At 41.6% G+C, this 20,841-nt stretch overlaps 1 protein-coding gene across 3 annotated transcripts in view; it reads left to right on the top strand.

The window, feature by feature from the left end:
* PDE11A (phosphodiesterase 11A) overlaps positions 1 to 20,841 on the top strand; it is a 428,560-nt gene that overhangs the window by 284,170 nt on the left and 123,549 nt on the right. For all 3 annotated transcript variants that reach the window (XM_003253771.4, XM_030803549.1, XM_030803550.1), the window contains one exon: positions 2,225 to 2,275. In XM_003253771.4, the coding sequence (XP_003253819.2) occupies positions 2,225 to 2,275 (51 nt within the window). The remainder of the gene's footprint in view (positions 1 to 2,224; positions 2,276 to 20,841) is intronic.

Raw genomic sequence — 20,841 nt, 5'->3', positions numbered from 1 at the left:
TTCAGGAGGAGCCTCTACGTTAAGCAGGAGATGCCTGTGTAGTATTTTGTTATACCACCTTATAAATGAGATCCAAAGAGATTAAACCACTTGCCCATGCGCCCAGGGCTCGGAAGTGGAGGCGTGGCAGCCTGACTCTGAGGGCTGTGTTCTAACCACCCTGAGACACTGCTTCCATTGTGGCTTTGCTTGTATCACACAAATGGTATGTGCCATAGGTCAGTGCTTCTCAAAGTTCTTGGTCAATAGGTTATTAGGTTGAATGTTACCAGTTTAATGTTACCTAAAAGGGAGTTCTGTGGCTAATTAGATTTGGGAAATACTAAGTTTAATGAAATAAAGCATGTTACTTTACTTTTTGCAGCCAAATTTGCACTGTGATTCTCTAAGGTTGGTAGGTGAAGAAGGAGTTAGCATTTCCCAGACTTACTTGTTTGATATTTGTGTAGATTAAGAATGTAGGCTGGGTGCAAAGGCTCATGCCTATAATCCCAGCACTTTGGGAGGCTGAGGAGGGAGGATCGCTTGAACCCAGGAGTTTCAGACCAGCCTCGAAAACGTGATGAGACCCCTGTCTCTACAAAGCAATATAAAAATTAGTTGAGCATAGTGCTGTATGCCTGTGGTCGCAGCTACTTGGGATGCTGAGGTGAGAGAATCGCTTGAGCCCAGGAGGTCAAGGCTTCAGTGAGCTATGATCACACTACTGCACTCTAGCCTGTGCAATAGAGTGAGACCTGTCTCAAAAACAGAACAACAACAAAAATGTGTCTGGCAGCATAAAACATATAATATCCATATGCTATTTATGTGTGAGTGTGCATATGTCTGTAAATATGCCTTATAAAATGCCACCAATGTGCATTTATTTGTCTCACACAACAAGAATTCTGGGGCAGGGGAGCCCAGGGTCAGGCTCCTTTCTCTTTCCCTTTCTGTTCTGTTCACAGCAAGCTGGCATTCACTGCCATGCTTGTCACCTCATACACACCAGATTTTGCTGCACCTGCAGGTTTTACAGCTGTATTCCACGAAGGAAGAAAAAAAGAAAGAAGCAGCGCCGACATTCCCACTTATAATTCATTCACCAAGGCAGTGTCATAATAGCCACCCTATAGGACCACCCCCAGCTGCAGGGAGCCTGCGAATTGGGGTTTTTACTTTTAAGCCTCTGTACCAGTGAGTTATGATGTCAATAAATTGCAAAAGTTGATTCTCACTCACATGACATGTCATCAGCTGCAGGTTGGCTGCAGTTCTGCTCAGTATATCTTCTTTATTTGGGAACTCAGACTGAAGGATCAGCCCCTCTCAGGCCATGCCCTTCCCATGGCGGAGGGAAAAAGGAGGTGGCAGAACCATGTGATTGCTGTTGAAGACACACTCAAAAGTGGCATTTGTTACTTTTCCCATTGGCCAAAAGAAGTCACATGCCAATGCTGATGTCAATAGGGCAAGGAAGTACAATCCTCTTACAAAAGGGGTCACAGATATGTATCAATATAATCTTTCCTAATATAATAAAAGCAGGCAAATGAGAATAGGTGAGGAAATGGAAGTTGAGTCATCAACCTACAGTGTTTGCTACAGATCACACACACGTGCTCTAGCTTTTCATTTGCATGTAGAGCATTTCACAGGGCAAGTATTCATATCCTTTGGGAACTATAGTTTTGAGCCACAGCATGTCTTTTTTTTTCTTTTTTTTTTTTTTTGATAGGGTCTTACTCTGTTGCCCAGGCTGGAGTGCAGTGGCATGATCTCAGTTCACTGCAGCCTCGACCTCCTGGGCTCAGGTGATCCTCCCATCTCAGCCTCCCTGAATAGCTGGGACTAAAGGCACACACCACCGTGCCCAGCTAGTTTTTGAATTTTTTGCAGAGACAAGGTTTCACCATGTTGCCCAGGCTGGTCTCAAATTCCTGGGCTCAAGTGATCTGCCCATCTCGCCCTCCCAAATGCTGGGATTACAGGTGTGAAGCACTGCACCTGGCCATTGTCCTTTTGATGACATAACTACCCATACAAAAATCCCGGTATAAAAAATTCTTTAATATGTGAATTACGTCAGAGAATGTTATTAGACATGTTGTTTCTTGTCATACATTAAAGTCCACCTTTAAATCAAGGTGATATACATGAGCAAAGCTTATTTTTAAGCCAGGAGAATTTCAGAAAATACAGTCATGTCTAGTTATTAAAATTTTTTTTTCTTCTGAATCAGGTGCTATCATACCATGCAACGTGTTCAAAAGCTGAAGTTGACAAGTTTAAGGTAAGGAAGAAAATGGTTTCCTTATTAGTGCATACAGTTAAACTTCTCCTGGCCTCCTGAGCTCCATCACATGCCTCTAGAGAATTAATCCTGCCCATTGGGAGCTGGAGGACCAGCACTGGGCCAAGGTGTATTTGTATATTTCTGTTTTAGAGGGGAAGAAGGACTTATATATAACTGAGTAGTCATTTTATAATCATTTACATGATTCAGTATTTCTTCCCATTTATTAAGAAAGCACGATATCAGGGAAAAAAGTCTGTAATATGGTGAGAATCAGGACACCTGGTTTTGGCATCAGTTTTATCTCTAACTTGCTGTTCAGTTAAAAGCTAAGGGCCGTATTTCCATCTGTAAAAATATGTGACGAGATTGAGATAGTAATAGCTAACACTAAGTGCTTGCTGTGTGCCAGACACACTACCAAGCATTTTACCTGCATTAATTCATTTAATCCTCACAATCCTGTGAAAAACATACTATTTTACAGATGAATAAATTGAAGCATGGAGATGCCAGGCCAAGGTCAAACAATTGTAAGAGGTATAGCAATCTGGTCCCAGAACTGGAGTTCTTAACCACCATGCTTCACTACCGCACAGAGTGATCCCCTTTCAACTCCAACATCTGATGAGTCTATGAATGAGTGTTAGATATTCCTTTTCACCTTAGTTACTACCATTTCCTTAAGTGCAATTCAGAATTCTTGCTTGTGTCCCTGCACTCCTACCAGGCAGTTTTAGCAATGAGCAAAACACGGGAGTAAAGGGAAATTGATTTCCTTTCCTTTTGAAAGTTTTGGTGCCTGCCTTTTTATATTTAGGTGGCAGTTCAGAAAATTATCAGGAAAAGCTACCACAGTCATGAGAAAGATCATGTTTTATACCGCAATATTAGAATGTAATATCACTTGGTGATGGATACTTTTCTAAGAGTCCCATTTGCATATATATGGTGCAGAGACCATTGGGCCTAAGAATTGAATCAGATCATTAGAACTGAGCACTTGAATGACGAAAGGGAGCAAAGGAAGATGTTTGTTCCAAACATGAGCACATGAATGATGAAAGGGAGCAAATGAAGATGTTTGTTCCAAGCACTGAGAGTAGGGATAAAAGAACTCCTCGCAAGGGCCAGAAGCAGCACATATACTGCGAGCATAGGAACTGCTCAGGCTCCATCCAAGGATAGGGTCTATTATTGACACAGAGAGATGCTTTGGGGAAAGACCTGCAATTGTAACCCAGATAAAAAGGGAGAGATAGGGTGCCACCAAGAGGTGACAGCTGACAGCAGAGGGAGGAGACAGAACAACTAAAACCACAGCAGTCAGGGCCCATTTGTTGCAGAGGAAAACATCCTGCATACCAGCTTGAACCTCAGCTCCATCAAGACAGCACTAATTGTGTTTTATTCACTGCTATGTCTCTTCTGCCTTTTATGGTCCTTGGGACATAGTAACACTCAATAAATACTTGTTGAATGGATGAATGAATGAATGGAGAAGTGAATGAATAAATAAATCCGAAGAGCACCAATGGTTCTAGAATTTGAAGCAGTTAGTTATTAAGAAAATTTTAAAACGGTGATAATATATAATTATTTTATATATTTCATATAAATTTTAATGTATATAAATTTTATAAATTTTCCATCAAAAATATTTAAGCCTTTTTTATGTTAGCCAATAAAGTTCAATTATTTAGGAATCCTATTTATGAAAATATCCAGTTCCTGCTAAAATGCTAATATAATGTTTATATTATATTTTTGCTACTATTATAATTATCATCATTGCTAAAAGAGGGTAGGGGTAGGCAAGAAGAAAGACAGTAAAGATGATAATATGAGCTTTGACTCATATGACTAAATATGACTGCAAGAGCTGCACAGAGATATAGCAGGCCAAAATCCATAGTTGTTTACTTTTTTTTTTTTTTTGAGACAGAGTCTTGCTCTCTGTCAGCCAGGCTGGAATGCAGTGGCACGATCTCGGCTTACTGCAACCTCCACCTCCCAGGTTCAAGTGATTCTCCTGCTTCAGCCTCCCAAGTAGCAGGGATTACAGGCGCGCATCACCATGCCCTGCTAATTTTTGTATTTTTAGTAAAGACAGGGTTTCATCATGTTGGTCAGGTTGGTCTCGAACTCCTGACCTTGTGATCTGCCCGCCTTGGCCTCCCAAAATTCTGGGATTACAGGCATGAGCCACTGTGCCTGGCCTAGCTGTTTACTTTCTAAAGGCACCAACATTCAGGCTTAATTTTTTGCTTAAAGAAAACATTGTCCTGGAATTTGGTATGCATTTCTATTGTTAGCTCACAAATATACTAAAATATGAAGTTTTTAAATTTGAGAACAAAGAGTTATTTTATCTTAAAATTATCAAGATTAAGAATTTAACTGATTTACTCCAGATTTTATCATGACAGATATTAGCTAGTATCCTATTACAATGTAACTGAGATATAGTAGATCATTTTAACCATTTTAAAATGGGATTTTTCTTGATATATACAGTAAATAAAACATTATTCTAATTGGTAGCTGATGTCTGTTATAACTGCAGCAATAACATTAAAATGTAGTGGGCTTAACATAATCCTGCACATAGACAGTGAAAAGCGTTTACTGAAGTTCCAGGCTGGAGTACGTGCAGTGGCCGTTTTCTAACATTGTAGTTAAATAATAGTAAATACATGCTTTGTTTTGACCAATATATATGACAAACCATGTTTACGTTCAAGTATATTGTCATTCTTCCTACCTGCAGTACTTTTTTAACAAACGTGATTGTAAAAAAATGTTTTTAAGTGTGCAGTGATTTGAAGTCTGGAATCAGTTATCCATGAGATTTCATGAGTTAAAGCAGGGGTCCTTAACCCAGGCCATGGACTGGTACCAGGCCACACAGCAGGAGGTGAGCAGCAGGCGTGCAAACATTACCACCTGAGCTCCGCCCCCTGTCAGATCAGCAGTGGCATTAGATTCTCATAGGAGCGCGAACCCTATTGTGAACTGCGCATGTGAGGGATCTAGGTTGCATGCTCCTTATGAGAATCTAATGCCTGATGATATGAGGTAGAGCAATTTTATTCCAAAACCATCCCCACACCCCCAGCCCTCCCAGGTCCATGGAAAAATTGTCTTCCATGAAACTGGTCCCTGGTGCCAAAAAGGATGGGGACCACTGAGTTAAAGGATAGCTGAGTCCCAATGTGTTGGATTATACCCAACCAGACTAGTGATCAGTGATTCAGAGCTTAAGCCAGAGTTTGGGAAGAAACTGATTCATCCAATGCTGACAAAAATCTGGAGGTCAAATTTTACATACGTAAATATAACAGACTTCAGTTGGAACCCAAGCTGCACCACATCTGGGATGCAGAAATGTCTGGGAGACAAGCTAGTTGTAGTTATTTACATGAGAGACTAACAGGCCTTCTGAGTCAAGAACTCTTCCTCATAAAAGTTAAGGCCACGGACCTCAGTGTCTAGATGATTCCAAGTTCAGCATATAGTTTGTACCTTGGATTTATCCCTCACTTCAGCCTCCCATGGATCCATGTTCTCAGCTGAGAACGTGAGTAAACATAGAAGGCATGAACTTTGGTATGGTTTCAGTGCATCAGATGCTCCAGACAGAATGGGTCAGTGTGCTAACAGAAGGCAGCAGCCTAATGAAGGAAGCATCACTACGGACCCGTGGCAGGGCCCTTCCTACCTGTGTGACCAGCGGAAGCTGATGGCATGGATGGAATCAATGCAGGCTCAGTGGTCACATTTTAAGGACAGGTAAGGTATACCCTGAGGACTCCCAAAAATAAGTAGGAGAGATGGAGACTCTGTACTATTAGAGAATGTGATATATACACCATTAATTACTCTTAGTTTGTACCGTTTGTACTCAGAGATTGTGGGGCCTAAGGAAGACTGATTTCACATAAGATAAACCTGTAGTGAATCTTTCAATAATCATTGATGCTGGGCTGATGCCATCTTACCCTTCCTCATATCTGGTCTTCCTATTTCATACTCCTTTATGTTTTGGGATTTTCTCCCCCTATTCTAGAATGCCTTGTTAGGGGGAGCGTTGTTGTTCTGTTTTGTTCTGATAACCCTATTACTTCTGTTGGGAAAAATTTCCTTGAGGAGCATGTAGTAGTGATGGGTGGGAGAATGGGATTAGAGTGTGAAAACCTTTCTAGAAGTGTCCTTGGACTGTCCAGCCAGAATAAATAGGTAAAACAACATATAATTACTCATCCAAGAATGTCAGAATTTGGGTTTATTTTTCCTGATTCTGATATATCATTTATACTTCAAGAAACAGTCTTTCTTGTAGGTTCACCTATACACAAAAAGATCACAGAACTTCCGGGAACTAATGGATTAACTATTTTGAAAGTCTAATTCAGGTTGTAGTATCAATAAATTATCCTTTATGGGTTGATTGCCCTGTGCATCTAATGAGGAAACCAGGATCTAAAAAATGGTTTTTAATCCTCATTAACATTTACTGATCTTCCATGAACTTGAAATAAGAAAGTTATATACAGAAAATTTGTGCAGATTTTAGTGACTGTTTATATCTCTGCAGCTCTGTGCTAACAGGAATAATGTATAAAGACCATATTGACAATTACATCTCCTTGAAGATGGCTGGTTTAAAGGCTTTCGATAACCTAAAGATGCCAGCTGTGATAACATAAGAAAATGAGTTTAGTACCCCAATTATATGCTCCTGTAATTTTATGGACTTTCCTTAAATTCCAATGCAGTGGACAGACCAAACAATTATCACTATATATTGCCAGTTTACCAATTAAAATCAACTCATGGATGTTGTGGTGTTATATTGCCACCTTGTATCATCCCTTCCTTCAATTGAGAACTGCATGGGTTACGGCTGCAATCAGAGATGAACTCATTTACAGCACTATAACTGCCTCAGTAATTAAGCACCAATAACTCAGGTTGGGGTTTGGGTTTGGACTACCTCATACATATTTCAAGTTTTCAATGTTAATGCCTAGGCCACAAATTAATATCCTGGTAAACAAAATAAAATAAAATAAAGTACCAAGAATAGGTACTCTTTGTGGCATTTATATACTGAAATAAGAATGACTGCATCAAAAATAGGATCTTATGACCTCCTTTGCAGACTGAGCAATAGGATGTGATTTACTAGGCTTAAAAAAAAATTAGATTTGAGAAGACACTTTAATCCATGAAAGAGCCTATCGTGTATAATAAGAAGCTTCAGCCCTCAAGACTGCCTTTACAGCTATGCCAGGAGATGTGTCTGCCGTATGCCCTGCACTAGGGCCCCTTGCACAGCAGGCAGATGCAGGGCTGCCCTCCTTCCCTTGGCTGGCCAAGTGCATGGGGTGCCTTTTAGTAGTTGATCCACCAGGTGGCGCTCATTTCACCACTTGGCACAAAGGCACTACACGCGCTAGCCACCGCCCTGTGCAATTTCCAAAGCCCTGGAAGAGCCCAATCCTTGCAGCAGCCCCTTGCAGAGGCAGCGTGCACTATGCAGACAGAGGGTAACACCATGGCATTCACCCAAACTCAGGCGACACAGAGAATGCCGAAGAGGAAGAGGGGTAGACCTGAGTCCCATGGACAGCTACGGGAAGGCAGAGGCCGGGGAGCTTACTACCCACCCCATCGGTAGGGGCACCTCCAGCTCCTCCCCCTCAGGGCGGATGACCCATAGAGGCTCCTCCACAGCCGGGGATAAAGCAGGACTTCTGGGTACCAGAAAGAGGGCAGGAGCTTTGTCTTGTTTCTCTACAGTCTCAGTTCTCATGGCCTTCCTGAAATGCTACCTTCTGAAATCCCGACAGTGGCTTTCCAGTGCATGTCGGCTCATTTCTAAGGTTGGTTAAAAGATTGCCTCGAAGCCATATAAAAGGAATTCGTTACCTAGCCTATGCTGCCTCCTCTTTTGTGCCCGCCTTTGGAATTTAGGAAGTTGTTTTGACTTTAAATAGTATTTATGTCAAGTTTAATATCCGAGTTTTTTTTTTTATCGTCAGGGAAAGTTATTGAACCTTCACCAGGAAATTGACTGCAGAGGAAACAGCTGCATCAGCACCCTAAAGGGCATCTCCTGCTCACAAGCAGCAGCCGAGCCGGGTGGCTTGCACTGCTCAGGACGCATCCATAAATATGCGGAGTGCTTTGCGTTAAAATGTCCAGCTCTCTTTATGAATTGTGTCTTAATCAAATGCCACATCAGAAAAAGGATGGTTGTACTTTGTCACTCTTGAGTATTGAAGATAGTGGTGGAGGGCAGGGGAGTGGGTGCTGAGCATGGGGGGAACCAGGTCTGCAAGCCCAGGCTGGTATTCCCTCCTGCTTAACTAAGCAGCTAGGGATTGAGGGCCCTTCAAGGACCCACCTGACCAAAATACATCCTGTGGTGACCCTGACCTCCCCTCACATCAACTTCGGCAGCCCCTATTTGTCACTTCTTTCTATTTGAAAACAAAGCGAGTACACTGTCCCCAGAAGGTCACCGTGAGCATCTCCTTTCCCTGGGAGGAAGAGCGGGCCTGGAGGATTTTCTCTCACCTTCTCCCTCCCGCATATTAGCACAGCAGAGTTCACTGCATTCCCTAAGTGTCACACGGGAAGGCATAGGAAGTCTGAACCTGAGGCAGTGAAATAAAGGAGGGCTCATTTTTGTGTCAGAGCACTAGGAACAAAGCGGCGACAAGTCCTGAAGATCCAGTGGAGAGCAACAGTGTGGCCCAGTGAGATCCCTGACTCCTGAACTGTGAAGGGAACTGGAGAGGTTAAAGTCACCAGAACCTTCCAGAACACTAGCGCATCTGGGACTGTATCACTTTATCTTCTTTTTAGTTTGCCTCTAATTAGATCCATTGATAACTCTAGCTGTGATGCCAGGAAATGAAGAACACGTAGCCCCTCACTTCAGTGAGAGGGGCTTGGGTTAGCCATCACAATGGGTAGCCTTCCCTCTACTGTTCGTTCAGTGTGCACAGAGCTATGACCTCCTGGCTGTTGGGCTTCTGTTGCCCTCAATCTCCAGTTGCACACTTTGGCTATCATTGTACAGTCATCATGGGGTCCTCATCACTGCCCTCCCCCACATGCAGTCCTGTCCATTCTGCCTTCCAAACATCTCCTGCTCCTGTCCGTCCTCACAGCCCTCACTAGTTCAGATCCTCATTCTCCCTCAGGCAGGCAATTATGGTACACTGCTCTCCTAGCTGGGCTCCTGCCTCCTGCTGTTGACCCTGTCCCAGATCCATCCTGTGCACAGCTAACAGATGAACAGATGAACTCTTCTGTTGGTGTAGGTTCCAGCTCACAAAATTTAGTATCTTCTAGAAGCCTCTAGATTCTTTCAATTCGAATTATTTAATTGGACATTAAAAGTATTCCAAACTCTAACTTTCAGCTCACTTTTCCAGCCTGTTTCCCAGGCCACCACTGAGCCATCCTTAACCAAATAGTTCTACTTGGTGTTTTCTGCCCATTCCCTGTCCTTTTATATGTTTGCACCCATCCTTCTCCCTATCTGTATATATAAAGCCCTAACGATCTATCTGACCCTTCTCAACTGCCCCTTTCTCCATGAAGTCATTCCTGCTGTCCTTCAATCAAAAGTGACCTTCTCATTTGCCTTTCTCCCTACCATATTCATCACTTTCTACCTTGCAATATAAATCTTGGTGCACCTGTCTACTCAAATGATTAAAGCAGATGCATTTTTAGGAGAGAATCCTTGACTTACTCATTTGGTAACCCTTATATCACCTAAAGCCATGCCTTGCACCTGGGTGCTGGAGAAATTTCTACTTTGTGACCAAATTCCTTGAAATGTTTGCCATTTTTATGGCAAAAGAAATTATAATGCTTGGGTGGAATTTTGAAGCAGGGACCTATGACAATGGAAATTTCTGACAATTTCACCCCAACCCTTGCTTTATGCTGTTCAAAACTCCTTGTTTTTATGTTCCTGGTTATTGTCCTGTGCACCCTAAACTATATGAAAATAAAGGGATTCCTTTTCTTTGTTTAGGATAGGTACTCCTATCCTCTTTGGAGTGTGCTGTAATGATAGTGTCTCTCTTCCCTGCTGGAGGCAAAAGCCCCTTGCCTTTAACTCTTAGTTGATTCAGCAGTCTCTTTACTATGAAATACGTTTCTTCATTCATGTATCCTGCTACCACCACCCTGCTGACTAAATTTTTTTAAACCTATTTTTTTGACCTTCAAAACACCTAATACTTCGTTATTTGTATTTGTATTTACTATTTTATATAGTTCTATATTCTGTCTTTCCTGTTTTTGAAATCATGCTCTGGTTTGGCTTTTCTTCCTATTTTTTCTCATTTGGAAATGGATTCATCCAAAATCTTTTAAGTGTTTGTGAATCATAATTCTCTTGGTCTCAAGACACCCTAGGAAATAGGAAGTTAGGAGACAATGTCTGGCTGAAGGTTTTTCTGCAGTCTCAGTAGCCAGATCTGCCCTTTTAACAGTCTTTGTAAGACCATGGATACAGTAAGACAAGAGCAAGCAAGTGTATAAAAAGACAAAGCAGCCACCAGACCTTTTGGTTAATTTCAATTTCTAGGCCTCAAGTTTCCTCATCTGCAAAACAAAGCCATTTCTAGCTAAAAAATGCTATAATTTTATGAACCTATAAAATTTATCTCTAGAAAGAAAGGGGAAAATAAAACATAAAACAACATAAATGTTGACAAAACATTTAGGGGTTTTTATGATTTTCAAAAACTCAAATTTTTGATTTCAAGCTCTGTTCAAGACAGCTCAGCTTGATTTAATTACATATAAGTAATTTCCAAAGCCCCCCATGACTATATTATATTTGAAAGGTAATATAATATAATAATATTCATGAGAAGATGTGTGATTATGTGGGTAAAACAAGAGTCTCAATCTCATCAGTATAAAAACTGTGCACTAATGCTACCTATACATGTTTAAATAATAAAAATGTATTAAATAATAAGAAATAGCAGCAGTGTATAAAAACATGTACATGTCCATTATCTCACTTGAGGCTCACAAAGTCTTGGTGAGGGCAGGGTTAGCATATCTCCATTTTACATAGAAGGCAACTAAGGATCAAAGAACCAGCAAGAAAAATGGAACCCCTCTGCTTTAGTTTTTCTTCTGCAATGTTTTGTCTGATCTTGAAGACAATGCTGTTCTTCAAGTGGCGGAGTAGGAAAATGCAAGCAATGTCATGGAGTTTCATTCTTAAGTCATTTCTTTTGATTCAGCTATTATTCTTGGAATCTTGGTGGCATTTTGACATTTTGGGGCTCAAATAAGCATGAATGGTAATGACGTCTGAGAAAGACAGAATTGTTGGCTGAACTTAACATATTGACTTTTAGTAAGACTGTTTATGGTACTCTTTGGGCAATTAATATGTAATGTTGTTTTATTAGAAACTTCTTTTTGTATTGTAGTTGTGCTATCCATGTGACTTTTTGCTCTGGGGTTTTAGATTACTTGGAAACCTAAGGAAATTGGAAACAGAAACATTATGGAGACATTGCATCATTCTTAGCAAGAGAGTATATGATTCATTATTCTGACATCTCGCCTGTCTTCCTTACAGTCTGATTGGCTATCTAGTTGTATCAAAATCTCTTGACATCTGGAAAGCTCAAAGGAAAAAGAGCAGTCCCACTCTATTATCCTGTGCTCTCCAGGCCTGCCAAGTACCTTGTACGAAAGATAACAAGGATATGAGATTGCAAACATCAGTTTCATTATAAAGCATTTGTCAGGTGATAAAGTCTTATGTTTAAGGCATGAGCACTTATGAACTAGAGATTATTTGGGGGAAGATATGAAGTGAAGAATGTGAGACTGGGCTTGCATTTTTTATAATATTTCCTATAGTGATACTTGATATTGGGAACATCATGGATGGTAATCTGCACATCTGAAATATGATGATTTTAACATAAAACTCTCAAGGTAAAATTTTAAAGATTTTTCAAAATTTTTAGCTATTCTGAATTAGCTCCTGATACTGTTTCAATTTGTGTGTGTGCGTGCGTGCGTGTGTGTGTGTGTTTGTGTATGTGCTTCAACTTAACGGGATAGTCAGATGATTTGGAGTTTCAACTCTGGCTTTACAAAAGGATCTCATGGCAATTCATTGTCTCCAAAGAGAGAAGCAAATGGAAAATCCCTGAGAAAACAGGGTCTGAGATGAAGCACTTTGGCCACTGGGTGCCATCCTTGCTCCACGTAAGGATTTGCTGAGCCACATTTCTAGGAAAATGGTTAAAACCCCAAAGACAGCAATTTAAAAGTAATATCGAGATATAATAATGTTTGTGTGTACGCATGACCTGGAATATGTTAGTGACATGGACAGCTTATTCATTTGCACAGGCATGAGGTGGAGGGACTGGGGGACTCTCCCCTTTGGTTTAGCCTTAAGAACAAAGCCTGGGTAAGGCCCTTGTGCTTGCTGTATCCCAGTGAGGCAGCCAGCGGGTGGCCAAGGAGGCACCATGGAGGTCTGGGGATTGTTGATGAGGTGGTGCAGTAGGCATCTGGAGGTCAGCAGGTCAGATGCTACATTAATTCTTTTTATTGTGGTGTGTAATTGCAGCATGCATGCAGCCAGGAGACTTGAGCCTCGCTGTCTGTGTGCCTGCACTCTATCCCTTCAATGCATTCATTTCCTTGCCAGAGCTGATAGAGCCATCAAGCACTCCTTCTCTTCCTTTTCCCCAGAATGCTGCATGTTGGTGAAACGGTAGCTCTGTTCAGGTGCTTTTCGCTTCCCTAGAAGCAGTTCATAACATTCACAAAGACACCACCGTAGCCAGATATCAGAACATCTACAGTCAATACACAACATCTGTGCAAGATTTTTCTGTCTTTGGATGTGATGCCCATATACTTATACAACCAAGGAATTAAACTCAGCATTAGAACAAGAATAGCCACAGAGAATATCCTTTTTTTTTTTTTTTTGAGATGGAGTCTTGCACTCTCGCCCAGGCTGGAGTGCAGTGGCACCATCTCGGCTCACTGCAAGCTCCACCTCCCGGATTCATGCCATTCTTCTGCCTCAGCCTCCCGAGTAGCTGGGACTACAGGTGCCCACCACCATGCCTGGCTAATTTTTTTTTTTTTTTTTTTTTTTTTAGTAGAAACAGGGTTTCACCGTGTTAGCCAGGATGGTCTCGATCTCCTGACCTTGTGATCCGCCCACCTTGGCCTCCAAAGGTGCTGAGATTACAGGCGTAAGCCACCGCGCCTGGCCACCACAGAGAATATTCTAAGACTGTCATGTAATTCAGGATGATGTTTCCATCCAGGGCCTAAAGCATTTCGTTAAGACTAAAAGGAATTAGGCTGTGAACAAGTCAGAATTTTAATAAAAACTGCAAGTCTGTTACAGTCCCACTGTAACAGAAAACTCTAGAATCGTTTCTATAAGACCACATGGTAGAAGGGATCTAAGTTCAAAACAGATTTCACCTCATCCCCCCAGGCTGAGGGCCCCAGCATCTGGCCTCTCACTGGCTCTGAAAGCCTTCCCACAGCAGCATCCACAGGTACTTCTTTACACTCACTATAATCAAATCCACACCCACGAAAGGTGAAAGTCTGAGAAGGGCTGGTAAGAACTTACAGTGAGGCTCTGTTCAACCTATCCAGGGATAAGAGGCTTAAATACTGTTCTGTTGTTAAGCATCTACAGGTGGATGGACTTTAAAATACATTTCCTGGGCTTTCTGTAGGATAACATGATACCAATCATTATACATTTTCAAATATTGCTGTTCACTAAGAGAAATGCCATGATAACCACAGCATTTTTGCTGATTCTAAGTGCTTTCATAGCTCTTATTTCATTGAATGTTAACAGCAAGCCTCTGAAGGAGGCATCAGCAGCTCTATCCCATTTAAGGATCAGGCAGCTAAGAGAGATGTTACACTGCCAGTTTGGAGACCTTGGTTCATGCTGCTGAGGCCCTTTTCTTGGGCCCCAGTATATGCTCAGTCTACTTCGTGTGACAGTCATATGGAAAATAAACATTTACTGAACATTTTACCAGCTACGAGGCCTGTTTCTGGTGCCTTACCTGTATTAATTTATTTAGTCTTCACAAAAACCCTGCTATTATTTTTCTTATTTTACAGATGATAAAACTGAGGTACAAAGAGAAACGCCCAGGTAACTACATTGCACACATTAAGAAATTGAGATGTGGGTGGGCATGCTGAATTTGTAAGATCCTTTTAGAAATGTCATGGAATGCTTTTTGTTTGAGATTCTTCTGGTCTTGGCTTGACCCTCTCCTTATGATCTGATTGTGAGCCCCTGAATAATCTTGGTTTACTTCCTCGATAGATGGGTTCAGGTTTCAACAGACCTTGCTAAGAATGTTTTGGTTTGTTCGTGTATTCGTTTGTTTGTTTGTTTTAAGGTTACATAGTTTGAAAAGTAATCCAGCCCCATTGCTTGAGCAGGTATGCTTCCTTAGCCTTCAACATTCTAGAATATCAACTTCAAGGGATATGTTTGTGGGCGCTAACAGCACTTATTTTCTCCAAAGGGCAAATTTCAAACAATTCCTGTGCTGAGTGATCCCATTCCTCTTGCTACTAGGTTCGTTTTCCTAACATATACTATAATTCACCTCTGGCCTTCCCGGAGATGGAGACGAGTTCTGTGAAAACCAAGCTTTGTGATTTCTGCGGGAACAGGTGGCCGTCCTCAACACTTGGGCTTAAGTTTGTCAAACAACTCTGTGAACCACTGAAGCTGGCTTTTGAGGAAAACCACTTTTTACTCTTCCCCTCACCACCAACAGAAGAGATTTAGAATTCAGAAACGAACGAGAAGAGAGTGAGAGGCTTTCTGTGATGACATCACTCCAATATGAATTTAAAGGGAATTTCTTTCCCTTTAAAACCATGAAGAAATTCATGCTTCTGCCTGAAATATCTTTTAAACCATCAGTGGTCTTCTTGAAAACAGCTTTACTCCGGTTCTATGAGGAGTTGTGTGTGAGGGCAAAAGCTGGTTATTTTGATAACCCCGAAAGACCATAGGCCCACTATTCTAGTGTTAGCAGTGGCCCTGTCTGACCTGGGGTGCAAACAAGCTTCTCTCCCCACAGGAACTCTTTCTCTTATTGTGTGGTAAATTCATTAGTGGGAAGGCAGGGTTGAAATAGCCCCAAGGTCCCAGATGTAAAATCTCCTTCCTCTATATACTATGCAAAAGCCCAAAGTCTTCCCAGGAAGTGTTACAAATGAGAGTATAGGTGCACACCAAAAGGAAAACCTGCCCCACAGAATGGGCTCCTGCAAAACCATTTGCTACCCTCAGAGCCACTTGGCCATTCCTGGGGCTGGCTTCTGTGACTCTCCACTAAGCACCCAGGTGGCCCCCTGGGCCAAATATGAAAAGCCTCACATTGCACATGGAGCCCTTGGGTGCTCACTGCAGACTGGCTTGCTCTACAAAGGGGTAAAAGTGGCCTCTGGCAGAGCCAGGGTTTCTCATCTTTTACCAACCCCTTCTAGAAGGGAACTACGCATTCCCAAGTTCCAGTTTGGAAAATATCAGGGACATTTTCTGATTGGTCCGCTTGGCCCACTTGGTTCCCATGTCCATCCCTGGACCAGTCAACTGTGATGAGGAGCGTGTGCTTAGAAAAGTGTGTCAGTTAGAAAAATCAAATCCAGGTGAAAACATGGGGTCGCAGCAGAAGGAGGGCCAGTTCTAGAAAGGAAAGAGGTACCTGGTGGAGGGTATCATAGCTGTCCTTCACAGTACATGCCGGTAACTTTTGCATGACCCCATGCCCTCTTTTATAGCAGGCAGGCATTTCCTGGGATACAGGCGAGATGCTCACAAGAGCAGCTTCATAATGTCTAGAAATTGGGTGACACCCACAAGTGATCGCTCTGTCTGCTGAAGTGGTTCCACAAGTGATGTTGGCTATATAGCATTATTGAAAAGAATGTTCTACTATGTCCTTAAAGCATTTCTATTTCCACAACTAAATAGAAATCGGGGTGACCCCACTGATGCTCACCCTGATTTAGCTCTCAAACTTACCCAAATATTATAAGGCAAATAAATATAACTTCCAGGGACATGACAATTAAATTGGTACAGGCACTCCTCACTAATGACTAGCCCATCAGGTCATCTCAGAACAGCCTCTTTCTCTTGTGTTTGAACACTGTAGTCTCTGATATACAGAAAAGCCCCCTGCAACTGGATCAACCAATAACCCACAGATTTCTTCTAGTCATTTCTTCATGAATTTATTGGGACCTGGTGGAGAATTAAGGAGATCAGACAGGCCAAACATCCCTAGATCTGATATTTGAAACTCATAGTAAAATAGCTCAATTCCTAATCTACTTCCTGGCCTCATTAGAATTCAATTAGTAGAAGGACATTCCTTTCTAGAGGCTCGTTGGCAGATTTGTGTATGAACAGTTAACCCAGTGTTAGCAAAAGCAGTTACTTGTGTCCAAACAGCTCTCTCCAGCTGCAAAGATGAATCCCAAAGCTGTTTAGACAGGACTGTGCTTATCCTCCCACCAGGATGCAAATATTTTAAGTGGACAGAGTGAGATAAAATGCAGCCAGTGCTGCCCCTGACACTTGACCGCATACTGTGCCTGCTGGATTTTTGGACTTGAAGGTCAGGGGAGGAAGGTGAAGGAAGGGACGCTGGAGACAAGGAAGCAAAGAAAATCCTCCATGACTTGTTGAAAATTATTTTCCAAATAAACAAGCTTGGGCTTTAAAATGTATGAACACAAATTCTACCAAAGTATGTGGAAATACCCATATATTTCTTGAACAGGAAGAACTGCTCATCAGACCATAAAAAGCAGGAGATCTGAGGGTAGGACAACCTTGAGTTTTTTTTTTGTTTTGTTTTGCATTTTTTTTTTGTCTGCAGTATTTTCTGCAATGTTCTTCAGATGCCAGAATGTAGACTCAGGGAGATTTATTTTTCTTCTGACAGGGTATGTTATAGTTGTCACTCAGCCTTGAAATAGTCTTTCCCTCCAGTGGGCTATCAGGCCAGTAATATATTTGCGTAGCTATTCCCAACTGTCACTCCTCTGCCAGCCTTCATGAGTCAGCATTGCACAGTATGCCCAGCCAGCCAATGGCAGGCTTTGAAGCTGCTGCCTTTAAGGAACTTGTTTTCAAAATATTCACAGTCACCCAGCAACAGGAAAAGGCATTTCATTGGCTCTCTCACTGTCAGCTGGAAAGGAGGATGATCCAGATGGGCCTCAGCTGTGAAGATCAAGATGAGACATGGGGGGCGGGGCAGATGTTTGGACACAGAAGCCTCTCAGTGGCAAATGTGGTATTTTATAAGTATCAGATGAAGCAATGCTTTCATCCATAAAAATCAAATGTAAAAAATGTGGCACCATACCAGAGCAGGTAGTTTTCATCTGCAGTGTCATAGGATGCATACAAGATAGTTGTTGGCCCCCCTAATCTTATCTGCCTGATAAAGGGAAGTGCTGCTGAGGGATGGGGAGGGCCTCCGTGGAAAGTGAATTAGGGCTTTTGGTGTGGAAGCAAGCCTCTCTCTGCTAGGACTAACATGCCGTATAGGGTGGGTATTCTAAATGCAAAGCAAGTCCCCAAAGTTACTGTATCACTAACTGATCCTGTGAATTATCTTGCCCTTAAAAAGTTCGTCATTCTGCTTGACTCTTCAAGCTGATTTTTCTTCCTCAGAGAAAAGCAAAGGAGAGAACCACGGAACTAGTCAGGGTTGCCTGGGCCTTGAATAACAGGCTGCAGTGCCACCTGTCTACTCTAATTTCTCCTTCATGTGGACCTGGGCTATTCATAGGGAAAAATAAGGTTTTCCTCTTTTCTGGTTTTACTCTTTTGTTGTTACTATAACACAGAAAATTAATATTGATGGAATGTATATGTGAATCAAAGCAACTAGGGAATGCTCTGAAAAGAACGTGTCATAAAACATACAAGAAAAAATAAATGATTAAATTATTGACGTGCAGTCCTAGCTGAGGATCTGCCCTCTCAGCACTTCAGGCTACATGTTGGAAAGGCATTCACTTTCAGTGGCAACAAACAGTTAAACTCCAAATGCTTCAATGCCAGGAATCCATACATTAGTTGTCATTAGTTGAGGACTTGAGCCTAATTCAGGGCAAACAGTTTGATTTGTAAGAGCTCACTGAATATACATTCTTCACTGCTATTCACCTGGGCATCTGCTCTTTCCCAGTTCAGAGCAGCAAAATGGAGGGAAGGTGCTTTTTGCTTTTCCAGAGAGCTAGTCAGATTGGAAATTAACTATAACTAACAGTTATGATAATCAACAATGGGCAAACCTATTAACTTAGATTGAATACTATTACATGCATGTTAATTCTGCAGACTCGCATTAACAGATTAGTGAGTGAATATCATTCCTGTGAACCTCTAATGGGTATAAATAATGATACAGTCAGATTTGCCTTAGTTAGACTCTTAAGCTACTTGAAAATTGCAATTGTCTCCGGTAACTAACAAAATGCCTGACACATAGTAGGCACTCAAGAAAACATTTGTGGAATGACTAAAGCAATACATTGATGACTGAATTAATGAACTGATAAATAAACCCGAACTTGCAAATCTACCTGAGCTTCACAGATGATAAGCCTTGGAAAGCTGTGAAACATTTAGATCTTTTACATGTTTGGGTATATGCGTCTAATGGAAAGTAAATTCAGGAGACCTGAGTTGTAATCTTGTTTATTCACAACTCTATGAGACAAATGTTATTATTACCTCATTTTATGGATGAAAAGACTGAAGCCTAAGGAGGTAAAATAAGTCACTGAAGGTCACAGAGTTAGTAATCACAGTATAAGATTTAAATCCAGGTCTAACCCAAAGTTCACGCTGTTACCATTATAGGAGTCTACCCTGACACCTACGTATTCTTTGAGTAGTCAAAGAAGAACCCAGGGGGCAGAACAGGCCACATTTCACCACAGCATTAACCCTTCTTCTGTTTCAAAGCCCAGAGTAGAACATTGCAGAGAATATGCATATAAAATTCAGATACTATTTTGGAGATGATATGAAATACACTGAGAGTCACGATGCAGCCCAGATGAAAAACCTGAGCTCTCAACGACAAGTCACTGATCTCAGGTTGGAGTTTTTCACATTCTGTTTCTCGTGGTGAGCGCTGCAGAAGTGGAGAACTGGCTCATCTGGCTCTGGTTTGGCCATCACCATCACTAGACGTGGGTTCAAGTCCCAGCTCTGTCTCACGTCCCACTGTGGACAACACCTTAACCTCTTTGGGCTTCCCTTTCCACAGTCACAAAAGTGAGAACAGAAGAATCACCTCAAGGGATTGTGTCAGGATTAAGTAAGATGGAAATATGAAAAAACCTGTATGTATCCTAGCACATTGTAGATGCTCAATAAATATTAAGTGCCCGTTTCTCCTATACTCTTAAATAAGATGAATCTCATTTGTTTAGAATATTATAAAATGAGTCTATAAAGTCATCTCATTTTTCTCTCTGGTCTTGCTTAATCAGTAAATTTTTGTTTCCTATTTAAAGAGGAGGAGAAATGGGTTTTCTCTTCCAGTAAAACTCTAGAAAATCTCAGACACAAGGAACAAAGTTAAAGCTAGAAATCTACATTAGACACAGCTTTCTGAGGCTCCACCTCCCAGGCTTCTTTCCCAGGGAAACTGCACTAATGATATGGACATTTCTGGGGCTTCCAGGACCTGCCAGCTCAACGGGAGAAAGGCTTTCATAAATTGTAGATAAAGTCTTGGAATGTTTACCTACAGCAGAGGTTCTCATCATTTTTTGTGAGGAAGCGCTATTAGTTATTTACGTAAAGTTGGTATAGTGGCAGGTGTAGGTTTTCAGGAAAGGTTCTGGGTGGAGCAGACAGCCTGTCCCTTCGTGCTGAAAATGACAACCACCAAGGAGAAGGAAGTGTGATAGGAAGTAAGTCCATGAACAGGCAAATCCACATATCAGCTAAAACTCCAAGATCAGTGAGTAGATCCAGATCTGACCCCAGGAAAAGCTTCTTTCTCAGACACGTCAGAGCTTTGGAGAGCTTTTTTTTTTTTCTTACTCACTATGACTCTATGCATTAGAAAGGGGATAATTGGGATGCATAAGTGAGAGGCTTCTGTCAGTAGGTCTCAGCTCTGGCTGGACATTAGACTCGCCTAGGGAAGGGAGACTTTGAAAATAATACCAATACCTGGATGTCACCCCAGACCAATTTAAAAAAGTTGGGCAGTGGGCCAGAATTGATATACTTTTTAAGCCCCCAGGTGATTCTGTAATAGAGCTAGGAATGAAAAGCACAGGTCTAGCTAATATTTCCCAAACTGGTATCTCACAGAGCACTGCTCCACAGAATATTAATAGATGTACCACATGTCCACAAAAAGTGTTTTGGTACTAAAGTAATTTTTTTAAATGATAAATAAAGTTAAACAGGTGCCTTT

Source organism: Nomascus leucogenys, chromosome 22a (genome assembly GCF_006542625.1).
Source record: "Nomascus leucogenys isolate Asia chromosome 22a, Asia_NLE_v1, whole genome shotgun sequence".
NCBI lineage: Eukaryota > Metazoa > Chordata > Mammalia > Primates > Hylobatidae > Nomascus > Nomascus leucogenys.
This window is presented reverse-complemented; position numbering and strand designations above follow the sequence as displayed.